Source organism: Orussus abietinus, unplaced genomic scaffold (assembly GCF_000612105.2).
Source record: "Orussus abietinus isolate OABI.00-Male unplaced genomic scaffold, Oabi_2.0 scaffold11, whole genome shotgun sequence".
Taxonomy (NCBI): domain Eukaryota; kingdom Metazoa; phylum Arthropoda; class Insecta; order Hymenoptera; family Orussidae; genus Orussus; species Orussus abietinus.
Window position 1 is genome coordinate 276,283 of NW_019396016.1, and position 24,306 is coordinate 300,588.

Genomic DNA, 24,306 nt, shown 5'->3' on the forward strand with positions numbered 1-24,306 from the left:
CTGGATAAACCTTCTATCGTTCACGAGGATTCAAATTTTGCGCCATTGCAGTGCAAATGGCGGCGACACCCCAGGAAAGACAACCGCCAGTATCTGCAAAGAAGACAGCTATATTCTTTGCCAAAGATGAGTTGGGAGATTGCTCACGGGCAGGATCGTGCGATCGCAGTGCCCCCGCTTGGGAGCAAAAAACGGTAAAAGCTAACGTACGAAACCAGAGGGCAGCACAGAATGGGATCGCACGATCCTGCCCGTAAGCAATCTCCCAACTCATCTCTGCTTTGAATTCATTTCTAATTCATTCCAATTCATTCCGATCCACTGCACTGAAGAGGGACACGTTGAATCTTATTTTGACAGTTCATTCTAAAGGAAGAATAGCTCTAAAACTGTCAGTGTCAACATTTCGACGGTAATTTCTGGCAAAACGTGTGAGTTCTGTAAAAATATAGATTTCTAATTTTCTCAATATAAGTATTTTTAATAGTATCTTTGAAGCCGTACCGAGAGTATTGGAAATAGGTTAACTAATATATGGTTTTTCAGTTATCCAAGGTGTCAAAAATGAGAATTGTACAATTAAAAAGAAACCGCTTACTGCACATCCTGGTTGGAGCTAGCTTACTTCTTACCGTCTTATATGTTTTGTTCTCTTTTGCTTCTGATAATCACGTGAAAAATTTGAAAGGCTATTGGGCAGAGTCTTTGAAGAGCAAACAGGTATTTATCCAAGTTAATGACATTTTTTATAATTGGAGGAGAAATTCAATGATATTTTTATCGATTCTGTATTATGTATGTTTCTGAATTATTGTCACATTTGTTTATAGGTTCCAGTCTTTATAGATGGCCTTGGTAATTTTGAACCAAGAGACCTAAAGGAAAGAACTGGTCCTGGGGAGGGTGGAAAACGACACATTTTGAGAGATGACCAACAAAACGATGTCCAACAGTCAGAATCTGAATATGGCATGAACATGGTATGTTCAGATGAAATTTCCTTGGATAGATCGATTCTGGATACTAGGCCGGAAGAGTGAGTTTACTTTTTCCTTTCTTTCCTACATACAGTATAAATCAATTATATTACTCTAAACAGTTATTTTCCACCGTTATAGGTGTAAACATTGGGATTATCCAAAAGATTTACCTCGAACAAGTGTCATTATAGTATTTCATAATGAAGGTTGGTCCGTATTGATGAGAACTGTACATAGTGTTATCAATCGTACACCTCCACAATTCTTGGAAGAAATCCTTCTAGTTGATGATTTCTCTGACAAGGGTTAGTAACATATGTTTACAGAAACTAATAAAACTCAATCATTTCCAGCTTTATTGTTCTTGTTACAGAAAATTTAAAAGGAGAATTAGAATCTTACATTGATAGGTGGAGTGGAAAAGTACGATTAATAAGAAATCATGAACGGCAAGGCCTGATACGGACTAGGTCTCGAGGAGCTCGGGAAGCAAAAGGAGAAGTTATTGTTTTCTTGGATGCGCATTGTGAAGTTAACCTTAATTGGTTACCACCTCTATTAGCTCCTATTGCTGTTGATAGGTAATTATAAATTGTGGTTACGAGGATAGAGAAACGTGTATTTAATTGTTTTCAGGATGTGTAAAGTTCTTAATGTTTTTACTTTAGTACTGTGATGACTGTACCAGTAATAGATGGGATAGATCATAAAACTTTTGAGTATCGTCCAGTTTATCAAGAAGGACATTTATATAGAGGGATTTTTGAGTGGGGGATGTTGTACAAAGAAAACGAACTTCCTAGACGAGAAGCTAAAACTCGTGCTTATAGCAGCATGCCATATAGGTATGACTTGGTTTTGTAAATTAATGATTAGCATAACTTGAAATTTGTTTAAATATTCAATTATTAATTGGTTGTGTTATTTGTTATGTATTGTAGGTCGCCGACACACGCTGGTGGTTTATTTGCAATAAATCGTGAATATTTCTTATCGTTAGGTGGATATGATGAAGGATTGCTCGTCTGGGGTGGAGAGAATTTTGAATTATCTTTTAAAATTTGGCAATGTGGAGGCAGCATTTTGTGGGTGCCCTGCTCCCACGTGGGTCATGTGTATCGTGGCTTTATGCCCTATACTTTCGGTAAACTTGCTCAGAAAAAGAAAGGTCCTTTGATCACTATTGTAAGTAAAGTTTAAACCTCATATTTTATTGAAATCCTTAGGAGTAGGGAATGACTTTCTCATGGTTGTTCTGCATTTATCTGACAGAATTATAAAAGAGTTATCGAAACGTGGTTTGACGAAAGGTACAAGGAGTTTTTCTATACCAGAGAACCACTGGCACGATTATTGGATCACGGCGATATCTCGGAGCAATTAGCGTTCAAGGACCGTATGAAGTGTAAAAGCTTTCAGTGGTACATGGACAACATCGCTTATGACGTCCTTGATAAATTCCCTGAATTGCCGCCGAATATTCATTGGGGAGAGGTGATTAAACCATTTTTGAAAAAGACTGTTGCGTTTTAAATTCATACTTTGTTTCCTTCTCTCTTGGTAAAATTGTTGTTAATTGACATTGACTCGGTGTGATAAAACTCATATTATGTATAATGTTTGTATTTTAGTTGCGAAGTGTAGCAACTTCTGCATGTTTGGATACCATGGGACATAGTCCTCCTAGTTTAATGGCTACATCGCACTGCCATGGTTTTGGTAATAACCAGGTTAGTTAGGTTTTTAGATGTTTTAATTAGATGGATGAGTTTTATCGGCGTCTTCTAATCAAATAAAAAATGATTTTAGTTGATTAGACTGAATGCAAAAGGTCAGCTGGGAGTGGGTGAACGATGCATCGAAGCCGATACTCAAGGAGTGAAATATGCTTACTGTCGTTTGGGTACGGTAGATGGGCCTTGGCAGTATGACGAAGTAAGATACTAATTTAAACAAATTAAAGAAATACATTTTGCACGCACATATATTGCATCGTTTAATTACAAAATTGCATACTTTTGTATTTTAGAAAATGAGGACCCTTTTGCACAGAGTTTATAAGAAGTGCATGGCACTACATCCTCAAACGCAACAATTGTCATTAATGCCTTGTGATATTAACAACACTTATCAGCAATGGACATTCCATCAGATACATCCTCAGTGGTGAATAGATAACCATAAGTTCCTTGATTCACTCCAAATGACTTCCATTTATACGATCCAAGTGTGGTTTGAGTAATGGAAGGTTATATTTCAATTCGACAAAAGTCTTATTTAGTACATATCACAATAAATTTTATACGTTTCATGCCACTGCTGATTATACAATGGTGTGTATATTACGTATATGGCAGTTATACTAAATGCTTTTGTTGGATCAAAACGAAAGTGTGGTACGATAGTTACGACTGCAATGTAAACTTAGTCGCCAGTCGTATGGGAATTTAATCCCGCACACGGTTCTCGGGTGCGGTGTAAACATAACGTTTTGCGAACGTATTGCAAATAAGATTTGCAAAATATCTGCTGCCAATATGATGTTGACATTTGCACGAACAGAATTTTCTACTAAAGTAACGTACAGTTAACCTAGAAATTCGCAAATGCGAATATAACTGATGAACTGATAATTTAACATTCCTCGTATGCCGATCCGATGATGAGATTTTTTTTGGAGAAGTAAAATTTACTTCTTTATCTTTAAGACTTTTTGTAACGGTGAAAAGTTAGTTAAATATATAAATATAAGGAGTTCCAGTTCCAGAAAGGAAAAATATTTTTCCTTAAGAGCTTTGCACAAATCTGGAAACTAAACACCTTGTAAAACTACTTGAACGATTCAATTTTGACGACTGACTACTTTTGAATGTACTTAAGGGATCGTAACTGAAAGCGACCTTCTCGCAATACAAAATGCAGTTATCTGTTTATTAATTAAATGCCGGTGAATAATTTATTGGAGATGTATTTTGTATCGGGGAACCTATGCCCGTCACAGATCTTTTTGTATGTATTACATAATATTAAGTACTATAATAATAGGAGACAATCGATGTTCAGTTTTAACTGCTTGCAATACTTTGGCAATCCTTTAGAAATTTATCATTTGACAATTATAATTGGTACGGTCGTGACAGGGCAATATGATTACACTTCATTGTGATTGATTACCCTTCTTAGTTAATTCATTGACTTTCATTGAATATTCATAAGAAGTTACTCATAATTTAATACTGGCTCTTGTGCGTTGAGCAGGTTTTTTTATTATTTTGATAAAAGGAGCATGGTTGTATTTGTGTTACGTAAATTGGGGTTATTTATTAATGTTGATATTATATATTCGTTAAAATAACATTTGGGTTTTGTACTTTATGGTTTTATGTCTACAACTGTCTTTTGCCTTTTGCGTATTTTGGTTATGAAAGTTTGAGGTTACACCTTTGTTGTATTAAATTATAATCATGAAAGTGTAGTGCATTTATATACTTTAAGATGCGTAGACTTTAGATACAAAGAGATTATATGACTGTAAGAAAATGGATATTTTATTAAAATAAATTGCGAGTTTTAATAAAAATACATTGTGTTAAATTTCTTTATTTAATATTATGAATGCATGGAATACAGAAAGCGAAATACAAATTTTATTCTATTTCGTTCCTTTATATTATGGCGCTTTTTGTTTTGCTCAAATCTTCACAAAACAAAGAGCTTCAGCGAGGCTCTTTAAGACATTTCTTAATAACAATTGCCAAATATATTGTAAAAAGCTCAGCCTCCACAAATTATTAAGTAAATACTTAGGTAAACCTGTAACAATTAAACGAAGGTTATTACGAAATTATAGTGTGCATATATCTTAGTGATACATAGAAACAATTATCTCACCATTATACATGATTTACTCACTGTATCAAATTGATGAAAAAGGAAAAAACGGTCAATGCAAAAATTGTTGAATATTTATTGATTCGTATTAACGATGTCATCAATTTTCAATATGCTGCGCACAGTTTCAGAAGCCAATGTTATAGCACTCATGGATACTAAAAGAGGCTGAACCACGTTCTCTTCCAAAATGTTAGTGACTGATCCTTTCCGTACATTTATGCCACTTGTTTTTTCACCTTGGGCATGTTTGTTGCGAAGCTCGGTCACTGTGGCAATTGGATTTAAGCCTGCGTTTTCTGCCAGGGTTGAAGGAATAACCTAAAAAAGGAATTAGTTTTATTTAATTTCTGTAATATTTTAAATTAAAATATGTCATACTTTTGTCCAGAAGAAATAAATTACTGCATTACAAAACAATTGTAGTTCACAAAATCAACATACTTCAAGTGCATTGGCAAAAGCTCTCACACAGTAAGCATCTACGCCGCCCAAGGTTTGGGCATACGCTGCCAACTTTAGAGCTAATTCAATTTCTGGAGCACCTCCTCCAGCAATCAATGCCTTTTGTTTGACCAAACATCTAATTACACAAAGTGCATCATGTAATGATCGTTCTGCTTCCTCTAGGACAAGTTTGTTACTCCCACGTACTAATACAGCTACTGTGCGTCCTGGATTTTGAATGCCGGTAATCTGATACAAAACAACATTGTTTATTCAGAAATTTCATTCTATAATTATAAGCAATCTGCTAATTACCTTTATGAACTTTGAGGTACCAGTTTGGCTTTCTTCACAAAGCTCTGCACAGACAAGGTTCTCTGCCACAAAATGATCTAATGATGCAATTGGCCGGCAATTCAATGTCTTGCACACATAAGGGATATCTTCCCTTTCTATATCTTTGATCACCATGACCTTGATCTTATCGAGGAAATGAATAGCCAAATCACTGATGGCATCACGAAGGATGGACTTTTGCACCAGCAGAACATTGCAGCCCGCTTTCTTGATCTGCTTGATGATATTTAATATGTATGCACGTTCTTCTTTTAAGACACGATCCATTGCTGCATAGTCTGATACAATGACATTGTGATCCATCTAAAAATGATAGCATATTAATTTCATTTTACAAAATTCACTAAAATTCTGCAATGGTTTTTAAAGAAATTTGTTATTTTATTATGGATGGTTACTTACGTCAGTTTTTGGAGGTGAAATGCAGAATTGGATTAATCCAATCTTTGCTTTTTCAATGCGTTTTGGACCGTTAACATTGCAACATCTCTCAGTAAAGACTAATCCATCAATGAGTTCTGTGTCTTCGACGGTTCCACCCAATTTCTTAATAACTTTGATATCCTAAATTATATAAATAATTAGATGATTTTATCATCTGAATAAAAATGAGAACAATACAAAATGCAATTAATAAATCGCAACATACTTTCAAATCCACTGAAGCTTCGTGGCCAGGTTCGGTAACTTTCAAGACTGCTTTCACAGCTAAAGTTGCAAGGAGACTTGACTGTTGTGAAACTACCTGTAATTTTTAACCCAAATTTGATTTTAAATGATCTTTAAATTATAATAACACTGCAATCATCACATATTGTAAATTAGAATTACCTTGGAATTAAGAGCAGTTGCTGCTGCATTAGTAAGCGATTCTTTGTCTGACAAGTCAACAGGAATTGACATGTCATTTAAGATCTCAACAGCTTTTGTTGCAGCCTTTTGAAAGGACTCGCTAATTGAAGTCGGATGAATTCCTTTCTGCAGTAATCGTTCCGCAGCTTCTAAAAGTGCTCCTGCGATCACAACTACGCTAGTAGTTCCATCACCAGCTGCAACATCTTGCGCCTTTGACAATTCGACTAACTAAAAATTTAAATATGAAGTCGCTGATGTCAAGTCCATTTCATAAATCTAAACGTTTCTCTTGGACTTACCATCTTTGCAGCAGGATGAATGACGTTCATTTGTTTCAGAATTGTTGCACCATCATTGGTAATGGTAACTTCCCCATTGCTTGCTTGGATCTGTGAATACCCAATAAAGTTGACATTTTTTAAATGAGTTTAAACAATTAATCGATTAAAAATAAATATCAAGTACCATTTTATCCATTCCCCGTGGACCCAGACTCGTTCGAATAGCATCACTGACCGCTGAAATGATTGAGTTTTTGATTGAATATTTAATAAACATCTTTAGTAGGTCCCATCGCTACCATAAATGGGCATTGGTTTACCTCGTGTAAAGGTTATTTATGCCATTTATGTCGATCGAGTATATACTTAACTTCATCATACAGAATAAATAAATCTCTATGGTGACATAAAAGATGTACCTTTCGCAGCATTGATATTACTGGTTCGAATATCCGTTGGTTTGCTTTTATCCTTATAAGCTTGCCCGTGGGCGCGTCTTCCATCACCGCTTGCAGAAAGCGCAGTCATATTTACTGCTTGGACAATGTTCACTGAATGTCTTTCCAACAAAACTCTCGTTCAATCTGGAAAGTGATCAGACTTTTTAGTGAACTGCAGTTCCCTCGTACAATATTTTTTTTATTCGACAAATTAAACATCGGCACAGACCTGCACGTCGTTAAAAGACAATTGGCATGCGGTGTCGCACGATACCTTACCTCGAGAATATTCGTTTCCGGTATTGACCACGAACTATATTCAAGCAGCCGTAAGTAGATGACCTAACTCGGCAGGATATTGAATCGTTACAGTGGTTTGTTCGCATTGCATGGGCGTAAAAAGTGTACATATATTCCCCACAGAGCATACAGGTCTCAAGCGAGGACAGCAGCGAAAAATAGTAAATCTTTCATTTCATTTCCGATATATATTTGTGTATACAGTTTATAATTTTTCCTCTCCCCTGTGTGACGATCCAACCTCAGGTTGTTGAATGACCTTGCCCAATCGTTAGGCTAGTTCCTCCAGATGGTGCCACAGTGGCGACGAAGCCGCATCCGGGACAGTTTCCACTCTCCCCCGAGATAAGAATTTTCTGTCAGTGAAGTGTTGTCGACGCCCAGTTACTCGTGAGTATCGTCATTTAATATCTTAAATAATTATCGATCCCGAAATAGCGACCGCGATCCGTCGTTATAACCAGCCAAGCCGGCGTGTCGACTAAATACTTGCAAAACTGACATTTTGCCGATAAGAGCAGCCCATTAACCACAGTAGGCAAAATGGCTCCTCCAAAAACAATTCTCCAGTCTGCATATGTGTACTCCTTTAGGCATTCGGGGATTATCTTGATTCATCGGGCACGCTTCCTTCCATGCTTTGCATATTTCTCCCGTTGTTACGAATATTGTCCTGTCCTGATCTTCGAATTAACAGTAGAAACTTTAGCATAATTACTTGTGCATGACAGCACTGATAATGTAGGTCCTGGAGTACTACTTCTTTCGCAGCGATGAGTCGTCCTCATGGCATTTCTATTGTTCCATTTGTATTATTGATTGTATTAAATTGGCAGTACAATGGCCTAAAGAATTGTTATGCTAACGCTTCAAATTTTGTTTACTGCGTTTTAATTAACGGTGCGTAAGTTTGCATGCAACGGGGCGTACTCTAATTCTTACATCGAGAATTTACGTTCGGTTGAAATGGACAGGAATTGATTTCAATGAAGTATTAACAGAGCTTCAGGGAATTTGCTATTAACAAATTGATCCGTCTGTTTTTCACGTGTAAGTAATGACAATTTAAATTTTTTGTCTTTCTTCATAGATAACAGAGGCAACAATCAAAATGCAGACGATAAAGTGTGTTGTGGTAGGCGATGGAGCCGTGGGTAAAACTTGCCTGTTGATATCATATACTACTAATAAATTCCCATCGGAGTACGTGCCTACGGTCTTCGACAACTATGCCGTCACCGTCATGATTGGTGGCGAACCTTATACCTTAGGACTATTTGACACAGCAGGTAAATTTGAAAGGGTGCAAGCAAACCTGTAGCAAAGATGAAATTTAAAAATTTTTTCGTGTTGGAAGTATGTGACCAGCGCTTTAATATTTATAAGTGGTTTAGAAGTTGATGAAGAACCAGGCTTGTTTATTTTTAACTACGATGTTAGTAAGTGTTTTTGATTTGATAGAATCGTGCAATGTTTTCCAGGTCAGGAGGATTACGACCGACTGCGGCCTTTAAGTTACCCACAGACGGATGTATTCCTTGTTTGCTTCTCGGTTGTATCTCCATCATCTTTTGAAAATGTTAAAGAAAAGGTGAGTGACACTTATACCGAGATATTTTAGTAAAAAAAGTACACGTAAGTTCCATTTCAAATAGACAGGTTTCTGGTATTTCTCTCAATAAACATGTGTAAAGAGCAAACGCGTAATTTATTTTCAGTGGGTGCCTGAAATAACGCATCACTGTCAGAAAACACCATTTTTGTTGGTCGGCACGCAAATTGACTTGCGGGACGATGCAGCAACTATCGAAAAGCTTGCGAAGAATAAGCAGAAACCGATTACAGGGGAACAAGGTGAAAAACTCGCAAAAGAACTAAAGGCAGTCAAGTATGTCGAATGCAGTGCCCTCACACAGGTAAATTATTGTTTCATCGGTACGAGAATTAATCTGTGTACAAAATTTGGCATTTTTCTTGCATTAGCTAAGCTTTGGCATGACCATTTCTCATTATGGAGAATCTTGAGTACATTGAATTTTATAGAAAGGGCTAAAGAACGTGTTCGACGAAGCAATACTCGCAGCGCTAGAGCCTCCGGAACCAGTCAGAAGAAGAAGGTGCGTCATCTTGTAGGAGGCTTCCATGAGCCCTCCTCTAATCGTGAAAGAATTGGCTTGTCACGCCCTACATTGTAAGTTTGAATATTCAATACACGTAAAGACATATTAAGCGATCGATAAGTAGTGGCAGAGACAGTCAAAAGTCGATTCCAGTATATCGCTCGTTGGTTGCGGCCGTATAGGAGTTCATTAAAGAGTCGCAACAAGTTCCTGTAACGGGACCCGTCATCTCAGAGTGGCGTACAAGTACGGTAACGAAGTGGCGGTGAAACGCGTGGGTAAATCCAAATTAAATTATAAAGAAACGATCGAATAACATGCACACTCCGGGCGGACTGTTCGCATGCTTCTTTTTCGCTTGGGCAAATCGCAACGCAAATAACACAGACAACCGAGTCGGGGAAATTCGCCTTGAGAAAGTATATCGCCGTGCATTAAGATTGTGCCATATCTACCTCAAGACGCACGTATTTACGGATATTCGTTTTTCCTCGTTTCTACTCTTGTTTTATATTTTGTTTATAAATCATGAACGAATCTACGATTGCCCTGTTGACTCGAATCGGCCCTCGTTTCCCCGAGACATACCGTAAGACGTTGCTCTAGCCGACTTCCATTGTTGGGAGTCGACGACTCCAGGTTCAGAGGTTCGCAAGGAACGTTTCTGTTTAGGGTGGACCTACGGTATTGAATATGAATACTTTTTACAATCGCATAAACGATACAAACCTGCCTTCGCGAACCGGAGCAACCCCCGGGAGAACCCTCTCCCGGAGAACCAGCCCCTCGAATATTTAATAACGAGTAAGGCATTTTTAATGATAAGTTACTAATGTGAATCTTTTTTTTTTTAATAAACAATTAATTCAAAAGTAGTATGTTATACGTATATTCTCCGCTACGTTATGGCGTACGCCTGCAGGAAAAGAGACTCGTGTACCTATCGAAGTTTTGACATGTATGTCTAGTCTCGGTTAGGGCGATGTGAGGATTTACAATTGGATTTGTAGATATGTCTACATAGTTACAGTGTATTAAAAAATTTGTACGGTACAGAATTTATGAAGCATTTAGTAGCTAATTATGGTCGATCGCTCTTGTCACTTTCACATCGCCTTAAGAATGGAAATTCATTTCATTGGGATACTTGGATACACCGAGCCGAGCATTCCCTCCCAGTGGAACCAGTTTATGCGTTTTTTAACTTTGGTTAACCGATATCGAGGACTAAACGGAAGATTTTCGTCTTTCAGGTGACAAAGCACAATGCCGGATATACAGACTTTTTTCGCACGACCGTGTTTTTTATATAGAGTATGTATATTATACGAATTGTACAATTAGTGGAACTGAATTTTATTTAATTTGGATAGTCACGTTGTGCCCAGTGCACGCCGATAAGAGGTCCGATATTACACTAATATTAAATTTATAAGAAATTTTTCACGAAAATGTCTGAGTCCTTTTACTTCCGGATTGCTCCTCTCCCTCAACTTATTTTTAGCTTGTTGGTATTTGCTTTTAAGCTTTTATTTGTGATTAAGAGCCTCCAGTTCGACCGCATATTTCAACTGGTTTCCAACTGTCAGCAGCTACGATAATTCGCGGAGCCAGAACCTTGGACGGTTGGGTGCACCAATTATTAAGTATCATTATTAAGTATAGGACGCATCTGCAGTGGGTAAATTGCCGGCCGATATTCAAGATAAAATGCATATTTTTCCCAGAAGATCGGGTATCCGGTTAAAAAGCATTTTTCAGATTTCGACTTTATTGTCAGTTGGCAAGCATGGAAATTCCGTAACCGTTGGAGTACTGGCCGGGTGGACCTACCAGATAGTTCCACTAAATTCCGCCAGGGCCCGAACGAGCGCAGAGAGCGTAGAGTTCAAAAATTCTCAGTAACATAAAATCCGACAAGGTTACTATGAAACATACCGTAAGTTATCGAGAATATCGAGAAATTATGAGAAAATTAATTTTTCTATTTATATACTCGAGGTTTCTTCAGTTAAGTAACATTTCTTTCGGGTTTTGTATTCTGGTCTTGGTCTGATTGATATTCGAGGTGGAAAGGCAAAAAGTGCAAGACCAAGGCCAAGACCGATTTTGCTCATCAGTGGCTGGCTTCGGTCGTGCCGGAAGTAAACTCGGCGAGGGTGACGCCAATCGGAGTAGTTTGTCCTCGATTCAATTCGCCACAGGTCTGACAATTTTCTTTTATAGATGTGGAACAAGACCCCAACGACAGCGGGAAAATCCAGAGAGCTCTCCCCGTGTCATCAAATGCCCTCCATCGGTGGCGCAGGTGTTTCCGCAAGACCTTCCCTTCGTTTTTACGCGGCCCTCTTATTTATCGGCTTTTCTTCCTCCCCTGGACCGCCGATGCTAAGATTACTTCCATCACGACGCAATGATGCATCACGGCAGGTTTTTTCTTCCCTTACGGAGTTCTTGGCCCGCGCGAATTATCGACCATTCCCGTGTTCCAGATCCTTCCGAAAGTACCGCAGCTGGGAAGACTTGGCGCAATATCGAGGGATTAACCATTTGTATAAGTAAATCCCAGCTTGATGTAAACATTGTAAATTGCAAGGCAGCGCCGTTCAGGATGTCTGCCCGGAGGAATCGTGCGCGGTATGACGAAGTACTGTCGCGTTTGCGAACGAGGCTTTAGGCTTCCCTTTTTTTTTCCCCTCTTCATTCTTTCCTTTTTTCTCTCCCCAGAATTCCGGATGCGGATTTCGCTTCCACGGAGCTTCCCGTGATTTCCCCGGGAAGCGTTGAGCACACACGGCGGCTGTTCGAAATTTGGAATTCGCGTATGCGGCTCGCGGGCCGCCCTCGCTGACGAAGAGGAAGAAGAGGAAGGCCTTCCCGATATCGGAGGGAAGAAAAAAATCAAAGGGTCGGTATTCCTTGCGCGTACGCGGCCCCTCCTTAAACCCGAGTCTCCGAGGAAAAATGCAATAAACAGGCCGAAAAGGGAGCGATCGGACCATCGGAACGCGGGTAAAGTATGAATATTCGATCTGCCCTAAGCTCGCCAAGGCTTCCCTCCGCGGTTTCATTAATTTCATTAATTTCATTTATTTCGGCCGTCCTTTCCTTACTTTTCGAGTATCACGATAAAGCCGATAGGGCCGAATTGACTCGGCTTACCGCGAGTTGTCGAGGATTCTTTTAACGCGAAACCAAACATACCCCCGTAGAGGGTGCCTCAATAAGGTCATTAATTAACCCGGCAGCCTCGAAAGCTCGATGTTTCTTATTGTCAATTTGCGTTAATAGGTGCAGGAACCGTACGAGTTGCCTCGAATTCTGGGCCCCGTATCTCACCTGCGATACATCAACGTCGAGCCGGGAAGGTTCACGGAGGAGCTCCCGGTCTGTCGGCCTCTCTCTCGCTCCCATCCACCGTGGGATACCTGCCTCTGCGTCCCACCCTCGGTCTTACTCCCTCGAGGGAGTCGAATCGAATTTCAGTCGGAACTTACGCAGCCTCGAAGCCGGCCTTGATCGAACGAACTTAACGGAACGACTGCTAGGACGGCATACTAAATCTCTCCGCGGAGTGCGTGGAAAATCCGACCGTAGGGATTCCGCGGAAAGCGGTGCAAAAAATCTGCAGATTTCTCGCGATTGGATTTACCCCGTCCCCGTTTCTTAATCCATCGGGGCGGGGTAAGTATTCGATACGCCCTTGACTTGGCAGAAACCGAGGAGAACTGGAGATACCGAGGCTAGGGTCGTCCCGGTTGACTCGACGACGTCTTCCGTTAGGTTTGCCGAATCGCGGGCCCGAAGTAAGAGACCGATGAGGAGGCTTTCGTACTCGGGTTCACCCGTAGAGTATTTGACTACGTGCTCCGGCAAACCGCTGGTGTATAATGCAGCCACGCACAGGCCGAGGGTTGCGCTAGTGAGTCCACGGCATGTACATACGAATCCTGGGGCAAGGGACGGAGGAGAGTACAGGAGCCACTGGGAAATTGCGTGCCACCGAGAGGGACCCCGACGGACGCGGGGGTGGAAGTGGATGCGAGCGCTCGCCGGAGGGACGGAGATAAAGAGAGGCCTTGAGAGAGACGGGGATAAAGAGGGAGGCAGAGATGGAGGGTTACCCGCAATCGATAGTCAAATACGGCAGTTGAGATGTCACTAGGATGGGTACCGGTGATAGAGGGCGTGTCAACTCTAATTATGCAGCCATCCCTCCGTGCCTGGTTTTGGGAACGGGTCGCGAGGTGCGCCGTCGTTTGCGTTTTATTTGCGATTTATTTGCGACTTGTTTGAGATTTATTTGCGGAAGACCCTCGCCGTTGGTTCCGCTCAGTCTCTAGATCACTAAACTATACGCATGAAGTAGTATAAGGAGACATAATGCCAGAATCGGGTACCAGGACCTCAGAAATTCAATGATCTGACGATGCGAGCGCTACTAGCGGAAAATGAGGGAACTCCAGTATGACGTGATCAAAACACTTCCTACCGACGTAAATGACCTAAAATGCTTTTAATTGTGTAATTAAGGTGCGTAAAGGAAAAATTATCCACGCATGATATAGAGCATGTAATGTATCTCCTTATACTATCTTCATGATTGGAACTTACGGCCATGCGCGTTCCATGAGTTCTGTTCAGTGATCGATGGTTCCCGAATCGCGTTTTTTTCTTTCTTTTCTTTTTTGTTTTCCTCTGCTCGAGCGAAACGAATCCACTTGGTGGAAACGCCACCCACTTGGTCGGTTTGGGCAACGCGAGATCCACCGTAGGTCGGTGCTCGAATGTTCGAAACGAGCCTCCCCGGTTAGTTTCCAACTTTTCACCCGGCCAGCTCGCGCGTCCTCGAGATCATTGTTACTTGGTAAATACGTCGTTAACAAGAAGTATGCAAACATAATCTGGAAAAAGCTCCCCATTGAAATGCTTATGAAAGCACCACCGAGGCACTTGGATCTCTCATAACTCGTTACTTCACGTCAACGTTAAGTCCCTTATTTACGGAGAGGGTTACCGAATACCGAGTCAGCAGTCAATCTTGGTAAAGCTCATCCAAGGCGAAACTTGGAGCCCGGATGCGCTATTAAATTATTACCGGTATAAATAACTAATCGCTTGGAAGACACCCCGAAGACTCCCATCCGCGAAGGTCGTCAAACGGAAGTTATAGGGTTGCCTAAATTGGACCGCTTATCTAAAAATCTGTTCTCCATATTTAAATGATCGATTCTCGTCGAGTACACCGTGGAAAGTTGTAACGTCTAATTTAATTAACATATTAAATACATCCTAGCGTGAGATTCGATGAAAATGGTGAAAATCATTGAAAAACGTTAACGCCGAGAAGAGTCCATTTTGGGAAACCGGTCTCCGAAATTGGAGCACGACATTTCCAGAGAACGATTACTCCTAAGCGGAGCGTTTCGATTCTTTTGAAACGTTTGCACATCGATCGTAGTACTAGTGTTGTAAATTCTTGAACAATTGTCCAATTTAGGAGGCGGTCCGAATTAGGCAACTTTCCTCTATGCTCGAACTCGACGCGCGAAAGCTCGGCGCTCTCGATGGAATTGCTCGCCTTGGGAAGAACCGATCTAATGGGGTATTTAAACGGAGCTTAACCCGCGATTTCGCAAAGCGAAAAAGAATCGGTGGCGTGTACGATGTGTGGCGTAGGAAAGGGTTGGGCGAAGTGCGAGGCTAGAGCCGATGCCGTGAGAGCGGCGGTTTCGCGTGGCTGGTTTATCGACCACTTTCGCTCGCGAGCTAACTGGATTACATTTATAAAGCTCTGCCCTCACCCCGGGTATCCACCCCGTCGGGTTTTCCTTCTCCGATTATTTAAATAAATACCTCGGCCCGGGACTAGCATGCCGGGATTTATAGGATTATTAAATTACGCTATGTAGAGCACGATAGCCGCGATAAGATTGCCGCGTCGCACGGGCGTTTTTGTCCTGACGAGCTCTTTAAATATTACCGGAAAGCACGAGGAAACGATAACTAATGCTCGTCTTTTTCTTCCAGACAAGCTGTTTCCGAGATTCGGCGACGACATTTAGAGGAAGGCCTTTCCGTGCAGACGACTATCCAAGGGTGCGAAGGCGAAGACTCGAGGGTGTCCAGTAGGCGCATAAGTTGAGAGCTCCTGGTACAATTATCGCATTACAATTGAGGCTATGGGATTACCGAGGATTATACTAATTCAAGTGATACGCAACGCCGTAACGAGTGCCGGCTCGCAGTAATGCCGACTTAACCACTCGCAAATTATGCAGTCTGCTTTAAGCCACGGGATAATCTTGTATCCGTCCCGCTCCGGATCGGTCGGGAAACTGTATTAGGGGATAAATTTATCAACAAGTTCTCCAAGGCTCGGCGACACTCGACCGAAATAAGCCACTTTGCGAGAGACCCGATTGCCTCCCGAGGATCGTTTTCGTCGACCGTCTCGGGCCAATTGTACTCTGGAAGACACGAATGCCTCCTCAGCGTGTACCGAGCCGGATGTATCCCGAAGAAAAGCGTCGATGTCCACCAGCGTACACTTGACAGTGCCCTGCAACGAATGCATCCCTGTACTACCCCTTGATGGGGGAAGGGTTTGGCAATTTCGAATATTCGTTAACGACAACTCGATCAATGATAATAAATACCGAATAACGATTCATTCGTTCATTGATGCCCCGGAAGGCAGCGCCGAATTTTGACGGATGTTTCGTCGGTGTCGGACCTTGACTCCGTGCTCGATCAGGTTGTCGGGGAGGAGTATTCGACAATGTCGAACCCTTTCCCTGCAGAGGGGTTGCAAAGGGATGCATTCGTGGCCGGTCGTGGTCGCTCGTCCGATGCTCGTTCATTAGGGGGTGGCAGTTAACACAGGCGGATGCGTCCGTGAGAAGCGCCCTCTGACTTGCCTCATTTGGCTCCGGCTCGTGTAACCGCGGTTTAACATTGCCTATTTGCTCGAACCAATGACTCGTGCCCGAAAAATCGGGCACTATCCGGTAGAATTTAGAGACGTTTGCGGATATCCGACCCGTAATTATGCAATATACAACCCCTCGAGCGAGCTTTTTGCGCTGGCGCTGTAATGAAATCGTTACGAAATAGGTACTCGATGTTCTCCGATTTTGAACAACGCTTAATCCTCGCCCATTATTCCGCTTTTCATATCAGGGACATTGTACGGTAGGATTTCCGGATATTCGACCTATGACTGCGATGAAAAAGAAAATGTTCATTTAACCAGAGAAGGAATTTCTTTGAATAGAATCAAATAAATATTTAGTTAATTCATGGAATGATTCAAAGAAAATCCAATAAATTAGATAGGACGTCTCTTCCGAATTGTGAGGATTTATTTGTGCCAAATAATTATGCTTTGAATTAAAAATACATTTCTTTGGTTCAATGAATTCTTTCCTTTTTTTCTTAGCGTTTGCGATGTTACATCCTTAGACTGAGCACTTTGTACTTTCGTTGCATCGAAATCCCTGCCAAATAGGTACTGGCTGTTGTCGTCTGATCTTGAACAGCCGTAACTCCTGCTCGTGTTTCCACTTTTCATATCGGGGAGATCGTTTGTCGTGCCTTTTAACGACTCCCCTTTGGATTCCGTTTCGCCAAGATTCAGTTTTCGCTAGCGGCGCTCTTGAGCTCGACTGTACGAGCATATTTCTTCGCCGGAACGTTTATGAACGCGATGACGTGCCTCAAGTCAGGAATGATAAACAGATTGGGAAAGGTCCGGGAGGGTGGCATGCTATAATTAAATTAAGGAACGCGTAATAGAGAACGGCGCTTGATTCGGGACGTCGCGTCGGTCTATCAAAATTCCTACCGGAAGTCGACTCTTTGCCGGGAAGAAAAAAATGGCGCGAAGGACGCTTCCTCCTTGTTTGCTATTTTAACGGGGTAAGAGCTACTCGAGGTATCTCGCGGGTTTTCGCCCCATGTACGTGAGCTGGTAAATGACGATGTAAACGCGTCGAATGAAGTTACGCAAGCCAACCGCGTTTCAAAAAATTAAGATGACATGAAAGGGTCATTCTATACATATGAAACCTTGAAAATATTGATAAAACTTTTCTCCCAAACTGGCTGCACCGAATAATCCGGTTGTTAGTATCGGTACTGGCTGTTAGTCTTACCCGGTATTAGGCGGTAATCGCGGGCCGAGAGGAGGGGGAATAAAAACGGCTTAAAAGTGCCTATTAATGAAAGAGATTCTAGAGATCGATTCCATATCGGGGAACACCGGAAGCCGCGTGTACGCGATAAATACTTGGCGTAAGTTACGCTCATAGAAGTCGCGCACGCGACTCCTTTGCGCGGCTTATCGGACTCTCGCCGCCTTTTATCGACTTGCCGGTACCGGGCTCTTCTTATTTCTCCTGCCTCGTGGAATCAGCCTTTTCGTAAGAAAATAAGGGGAATTAAAAAATCCTGGGACACCCAAGCCCGTAGCTCCGGCACGCGATTTCTTCGTGATTACACGTGCGGGAAGTTCACTCCGGAAATCATGGGTTTTAATGCTCGAAAGTATTGCTTATCATTTGAAATCATCCTTTTATTGCAGAACAATTGCGAAGCGTGTCTGCTGGGACCCGATATTCAATCACAATAGGTTGTCACGTTATTCTTCTTTATTGCAGTTCTATGTCATGTTCCTTTTAGAGACGCGTCCGTTTCACCTGTATTTCCCTTTTTCAGAGTGGCCGGCGGATGTCCAGCGGATCCTTTGGCCTAGGGTGCCTCCATCTCCGTTCCATCTACATATATTCCCTATTTGCTCCAAGCCCATCGGATATCGGATGCGTAATAACGGCTGCGTGTGTGCGCAGATCGCGTAAGTCAAATAGAGGGCTGCCGGCCAGGCGGACTGGACGGAGATGGCTATAATTACACAGTCGGAGTTAATAATCTGTAATTAAATTAAAATATCCCCCAGGGCCGCCTCGGACGAGCCAAGATACATACGCGCGAGTGCGCACGTAGAATCCCGCGTGCTCGCGCTTTGCCGGCCCTTTGCTCGAGCTTTGCCGGCAAAGCTCCGCCACGGTGGTTTGCGGTTGCGGCCTCGTTATAAACCAGTCCTCGAAACATTAATTAAACCCCTGCGAACTTGCGAGAGAGAAAGAGAGGAGCTTCTTCCCCTGTCGAGGCAAGTAAAGAGGTGCAGCTTCGCGACTCTTGTATGTCGCATCTCGAAGAATATCAACTAACGGCGGAAGAAACTCGAAATATCGACTGTTCGTCATCGCATTTGTTTATAGAGGACTGTCGTCGATCGTTTAGTCTAGTCGATCCCGAAATCCCACCTTGGAAATATCCAATATCGAGAGCATGACCTACGACACGCCTCGTCGCCGCACATTGTGAAAATATGGCCAAAATGATTTAATCGACATTTTGTAAATTTTTTTTTTTAAATAAGATTCCCGCGCACACTGTGATTAAAAAACACTATTTATTATTTTACACGTACTCGGCTCTTGCGTGGAAAATAGATGTTATGTATGTAGGTGTAAGTTTAAAAAATTCACTCGTGGTCAAGTTTTTATAGTAAATAATGCTGTATGCGCCCAAACTGCTGCCGTGAATTTAGCCGCGGTAGTGATACCGGCAATTTCGGCTAACGCGACCGATCGCCAATTTTGCAGCGAACGCGTGTAATTATCGCGCCGTGCAGTTATTAATTCCGGGCCGAAAAATTCACGAGCGACCATTTACAGGCTCGTCCGTTCAGTGTAGGAAGCTCTTTGGGCCTTTGGGCGATGGCACACCTCCGCTCGAGGACCCTATCTCGTATGCACGCTCGACGAGCGTCATCTAGATCGGATTTCGGATAAAAAGCGTTGGGCGGGATCGGTTTAAACCTAATAACTCAATTTCTAATTCTCGAAGTAAGAGGTAAAGGACGGATCGGCAAGACCGCTCGGCAAGTCGGTAGAGGAGAAAAGTATGGACTATTAATTAATAAACGAGTGAAAACGATTTCCTTCTTTGATTTTATACGATAAACAACAATGCGATTCGGCGACAAGTTAAATTGTGGCAACGTATTGGTGATTTTCCAGCCGATTTCCACGTGATTTCGAGTATTAAAATGAATAATTTTCTGAGTGGATACCTCCTCGAGAGAAGGGTCTCGGTCGATGTCGCTCGTCCTTCGATTTCTGATCAATCGGTTCGAAGCATGCGCATCTGGAAAGTAGAAACTGATATATTCAGTTCCAGAGGAAGAAGTTACCGTAAAAATAAGTTAAGCACCCCTCTACTACGGTTTAAACCAGAACCGTAATTCTTAGCCGGGTTAATGGCATGGATATTGATGGCCGAGGTTTAATGGGTTTACACTTTAGCGTGTGGGCTCTGGCCTTACTGCTAATCACCGTAGATTTATTATCCAGAAATTCCGCTCGCTCTCTTTCTCTCTCTCTCTTGCTTCCCTCGGCCTCTACCCCTTTCTGTCCCGCTTCTTGTACGCGTCGGGGAAAAATTTCATCCACCGACATCGATCGCCCTTCGCCTCGCACTGACCGGGTAAAAAAACCCACCGTGTAAATTTTGGATCTACTCGTACGAATTTGCATTTCACCGAAAACGACCCCGAGGTGGTATTAGAAAATAGAGGGAGAGAGAGTGAACACGGCCCACCGTCGGTTCCGTCGATCCCTTCCTTTTTCCCCGGATTTACATTTAACCGTCTGCGTTCCTCTTAATGATTATGCATCGGGGAAAAGAGTCTGGCGTTTATTTTCGCGCAGATTATATTTAAATGAGATCGGCTGCGGAACTCCTCGGTCCGAGTTCGATTCGTTTTTCTACCCGGTGGTAACACCGAGGCGAGCGCGCTCGCTCGGGCTATCTATTTTAATGTCAAGAATTTAAACGACCGCCCCTAAATAACGAGCTTAGCCGACATAAAAGTACACTCATGCTCGCCAAGTTGAACGCTCAATTTCCCGAGATCCTCCCCGTTGGTCGGGCTTAATTATTTACTTTTTTAACCCCCGCCTCGAGAAATTACGTCGCGAGCTCGTTTCCCTTAAACGGGGTTATATCCACCCTCACGATTTAGAGGCTATCCTTGGAGCTCTTCTTCGATTTTTTAATACCTCCACCTCCTTCGATCGAAGGTGCAAACTCAATATTTACGATATTAACATTCTTGAGGAGATTGGCTGTCGGGCATCCGATGGGGCGGTTTCGCCTCGCTTTTCTTTCAACTCGTTTGAAAGTTCGAAACGTGCCAACCTGTGGCTAAACTTCGATCTTGGGGGTTGAAGTTGGCGAGGATCCGTAGTACAGTAGAAATCCCAGGAGGTGCGTCATGTTGTAAGGTGCGTGTCGATCGAGATAGCACTTATCGGGGTGCAGCCTAATTTACGGTTCCTTTCGACATGTAGGCCACCGTCTTACGTTTTCTCGTCCCCGTTAATGCCTTTTCCTGGAGATATAGATGGAGAAGGAATTGGCAATTTAATCTAATTCGTTGTTTTTTTTTTTTATAGACGTGCACAGGGGTGTTTCCGATGACCAATGGCGATCAAAGACTAGAGTATCGGTGGACGTCACGAGGAATCCAGGAATACCTCGGAATTTCCAGGAATGCTTGATAATGAACCCTGGCCATCAACCGGGAATCTATTCCGTTCTTCCTGGCAGGGGTGTACCTCGCAAACAAGCGACATAATTGAGACGACGCCGTTGTACCCACCCCTCTTAACGGGCGTCGACATTTTACTGCTGACGGAAACGGGAAACTCGTTCCTCGCGTTTATTCGTTAAACGAAAACCCGTTGATTAGCTTTGTTACCGAACCGGCACAGGGATCCGTCTCTGATTGTGCCGGACGCGAATATTCGCGGCCCAAATTCGCGCTCCAGATTCTCCACTCCACCCCCCTACGGAGTTTCGATAATATTTCCCGAAGTTTGCGGGAATTCCGATCGATTAGTTAATTAATTTCTCGCGTTTCCCGGGTACTGCGTACTTTTTCTTTTTCCTCATATCGGGAAACTCGAATGTACCTCCTGGGAACTTGTAGCCGCCCTTTTCTACCGGGAGGAGGGCTGACTCGAAAGATAACCTCGTATTCGCCCCGTTAATTAATAAGCCTCGCCGGGGGAGAGGGGCAATCCGCACTCTCGCGAGATATTCGGATCAGCCCTTAAGAAGGGGAACTTGGTCTTTTCAATAATTAAGAGGGTACACGTTTTCCCTCTTCCCGCCTCATAGGTCTTTTCGCCGTAGCCGCTTTTACTTCGCTTTTACATAATTTCCCCTAGCCGGCTTAAGTTTCCATCGGTGAATTAAGAGGGGACATATGGACCGGGAAGGAGTTTGCATCCCTCCTCGAGGAGGATTCTTTTTGCCAACCCTTCCGGGGAAATCGCCGGGGTGGCTCGACACCTTCCACCCTCCGGACGCGAAATTACAGTTTTCGGGGGTTGCTCGAGCGCGGCATCAAATTCCTACCCCCTTCGGGGGGCATTATCGACTTCGGCCTCGACCGATGGGTATAAATCTACCCCTGGACGGGCTCTCGGCTTTGCAGGCTCGCCGGGCGATCACGTATTTTTCTGAATTTATTCCCGATATCGCGCCCCGCCGTCCCCGCCCCTTTTAATCAAAGTAATTCGATAATTTATATCGTCCCCGACTCCAGCGGTGCGAAGGAACGAGGAAACTTGCCGATTTACGGATTCGTCATTTGAGAGACGGCCCTTGCGCAAAAACCAGCCCCAACCCCTGTAGAGGTTCCCAGGGGTGTCGAGGGACCAGAGGAAACCGAAGAAACCGGAGGGCCTTTGTTTCAGTCCTTGCCTTTTCGATTTTCCTCCCTCCCACTTTCTCCCCGTCTTATTTCAGAGCCTTCTGATTTTCTTCCAGACCTTTTCGAATCGAATCCCGACGCCTTACCGGGTCCCCGTTTTTAATCAAAGTAATTCGGTAATTTATTTCGTCGCCGAACAGGCGCGAAGAAACTTGGTGATTTACGGGTCCGTCAATATGGCGTCGGTCGTTGCGCACCTCCGCAACCCCCCTCGGAAATTCGAGGTTGAAGGGGGTATAATCGATGTCGCGCGTTATCGAGACGCGATAATTAGCTATCCTGAATTCGAAGGGATCGATCGGCTTTGTTCGCCCCTGCAGCGCAATCTTAAAGGAGATAAAACCCCTTTGTTGCGTTAAGAAGCCTTCGATTCGCTTAATTCCAAGATGGCGGCCGTCGATTCACCCCGTGGATACTGCACCGGAAAAAGGAAATGCCATTCAACCAAAGAAATATTGTATTAATTGGAAGAATAATTATATGACTCAAGCTCGAATAAATTGGATGAAAAATCTCTTCGGAATTGTGACAATTCATTCGAGTCAACTAATTATTCTTTAAATTAAGAAAACACTTAAAATGTTTTGACGCTCTTCTTTGTCAGAATGATTTTTTCCCCCGATATCTCCGAATTATTTTCTACTTTGGCTCCGTCTCGTTTTACCGACTTCCTTTTTTTTTTGACGTAGAACACGATCATAGCGTGCCTCGATAAATATGCGCCATTTTTATCTCATAAATGTAAATGAGCTGCTAGAACGACCCGACCCGGACCGTGCGGCGTCGCTCGATGAATTATTAAGCCAGTTTCTTCCTCGCAATAACGAAATAGACAGCGTTAGGTATGGTTTACGCCCGGCGCGAGGAAAACGAGGAGATATGGCGACAAAGGAAGCAACGAGTGCGCATTTAGTTAATATCGCCACGTGCCCGAGGTAACTGGAGGTAACCGAGGAGAAAAGACTAAACGGCGAGGTGCGTTTCCAACGGGACGAGAAATGTAAAAGATGGCCATAATGAATGCCATGAAACCCTGCGTTAGGTTTTATTACGTTAAAAAATAAAAACTGGTCAATATGGCCAGATGTACATGGTAAAAAGTTTTTCTAAGTGTAGAATGTTATGTTAACGTTGTACCGAGATGCTGTTTTTTTATAGTCATTTTTGTCATCGATTGTTTCAGGGAGGGATTCACGCGGAGAGGAAATCAATTGAAATCGACGGAATTGAAGAACTCCTTTCTGCAGAGGCCGGTAGTAGGAGGTGTGCAGAATTCTTGACTAATTCATGGCCCAGAATCCTGATGGACAGACCGCAAGCCGTGGGTGAAGTGGAAATAGTTGTTGGACCTCGTGGTCGACCACTTTCTGCAAACAGCGCTCTCCAGTCGGAACATTGCCACATTCGAAATGTGCGCCAGTAAAAAGGGGGGACAAAAAAGGAAGAAGAGCGGTGCGCGTTTCGGGGAATGCGGCGATTTTCATCGTGGAATGTAAATTCAAGGTAAATCCAAGGTAAACGTTGGCCAGATAGAGGCGGGCAGAACGAACGGGAACGATCTCGCTAGCGTGAAATCTCTTCTCTTTATTCCTGAGGCATGTATAAATATTAATCCGGGTTGTATTATACAGAGGGTACGCAGCGTGTATGGGCTTAAGGTAAAGCAACTTCGTTGCGAGTGCGGGTACTCGTTCTAGATCTATCGTGCAGAGGGCTGTCGAAATGCGAAACGATAGAAGATTGACATCGACAACGAGTATCGAGGATGAAGAAAAAAAAAGAGAAAAA

At 42.9% G+C, this 24,306-nt stretch overlaps 3 protein-coding genes across 7 annotated transcripts; 2 read left to right on the forward strand and 1 right to left on the reverse strand.

The window, feature by feature from the left end:
• The first annotated feature begins 237 nt into the window (after positions 1–237).
• Positions 238–4,560, forward strand: LOC105704216 (N-acetylgalactosaminyltransferase 7). Its single transcript, XM_012433262.2, has 11 exons — positions 238–431; positions 547–720; positions 831–1,036; positions 1,119–1,285; positions 1,354–1,561; positions 1,649–1,825; positions 1,922–2,165; positions 2,253–2,474; positions 2,612–2,710; positions 2,790–2,915; positions 3,010–4,560. The coding sequence occupies exons 2-11, from the start codon at positions 565–567 to the stop codon at positions 3,148–3,150; spliced, it is 1,746 nt and encodes a 581-aa protein (XP_012288685.1). The 5' UTR covers positions 238–431; positions 547–564; the 3' UTR covers positions 3,151–4,560.
• On the reverse strand, positions 4,561–7,577 carry LOC105704217 (T-complex protein 1 subunit delta). 3 transcript variants are annotated; one of them, XM_012433264.2, is made up of 11 exons: positions 7,531–7,577; positions 7,231–7,395; positions 6,996–7,048; positions 6,830–6,919; positions 6,507–6,758; positions 6,325–6,420; positions 6,078–6,239; positions 5,634–5,978; positions 5,316–5,567; positions 4,893–5,192; positions 4,561–4,793 (listed from the first exon to the last, which is right to left on the reverse strand). In XM_012433264.2, the coding sequence occupies exons 2-10, from the start codon at positions 7,337–7,339 to the stop codon at positions 4,947–4,949; spliced, it is 1,605 nt and encodes a 534-aa protein (XP_012288687.1). In that variant the 5' UTR covers positions 7,340–7,395; positions 7,531–7,577; the 3' UTR covers positions 4,561–4,793; positions 4,893–4,946. The 3 variants fall into 3 exon arrangements, with proteins under 3 accessions (XP_012288687.1, XP_012288686.1, XP_012288688.1); XM_012433263.1 differs by having other exon boundaries at positions 7,481–7,536; XM_012433265.1 differs by having other exon boundaries at positions 4,872–5,192; positions 7,481–7,536.
• A 285-nt stretch (positions 7,578–7,862) lies between these two features.
• Positions 7,863–11,123, forward strand: LOC105704230 (cdc42 homolog). Of its 3 annotated transcripts, XR_001104434.1 has the most exons (6): positions 7,863–7,941; positions 8,642–8,840; positions 9,033–9,142; positions 9,270–9,467; positions 9,595–9,742; positions 10,925–11,123. XR_001104434.1 is itself a non-coding variant. In XM_012433284.1 (5 exons), the coding sequence occupies exons 2-5, from the start codon at positions 8,663–8,665 to the stop codon at positions 9,682–9,684; spliced, it is 576 nt and encodes a 191-aa protein (XP_012288707.1). In that variant the 5' UTR covers positions 7,863–7,941; positions 8,642–8,662; the 3' UTR covers positions 9,685–11,123. The 3 variants fall into 3 exon arrangements, 2 of the variants coding, with proteins under 2 accessions (XP_012288707.1, XP_012288709.1); XM_012433284.1 differs by having other exon boundaries at positions 9,595–11,123; XM_012433286.2 differs by lacking the exon at positions 7,863–7,941 and adding an exon at positions 7,956–8,085 and having other exon boundaries at positions 9,595–11,123.
• The last annotated feature ends 13,183 nt before the right edge of the window (positions 11,124–24,306 follow it).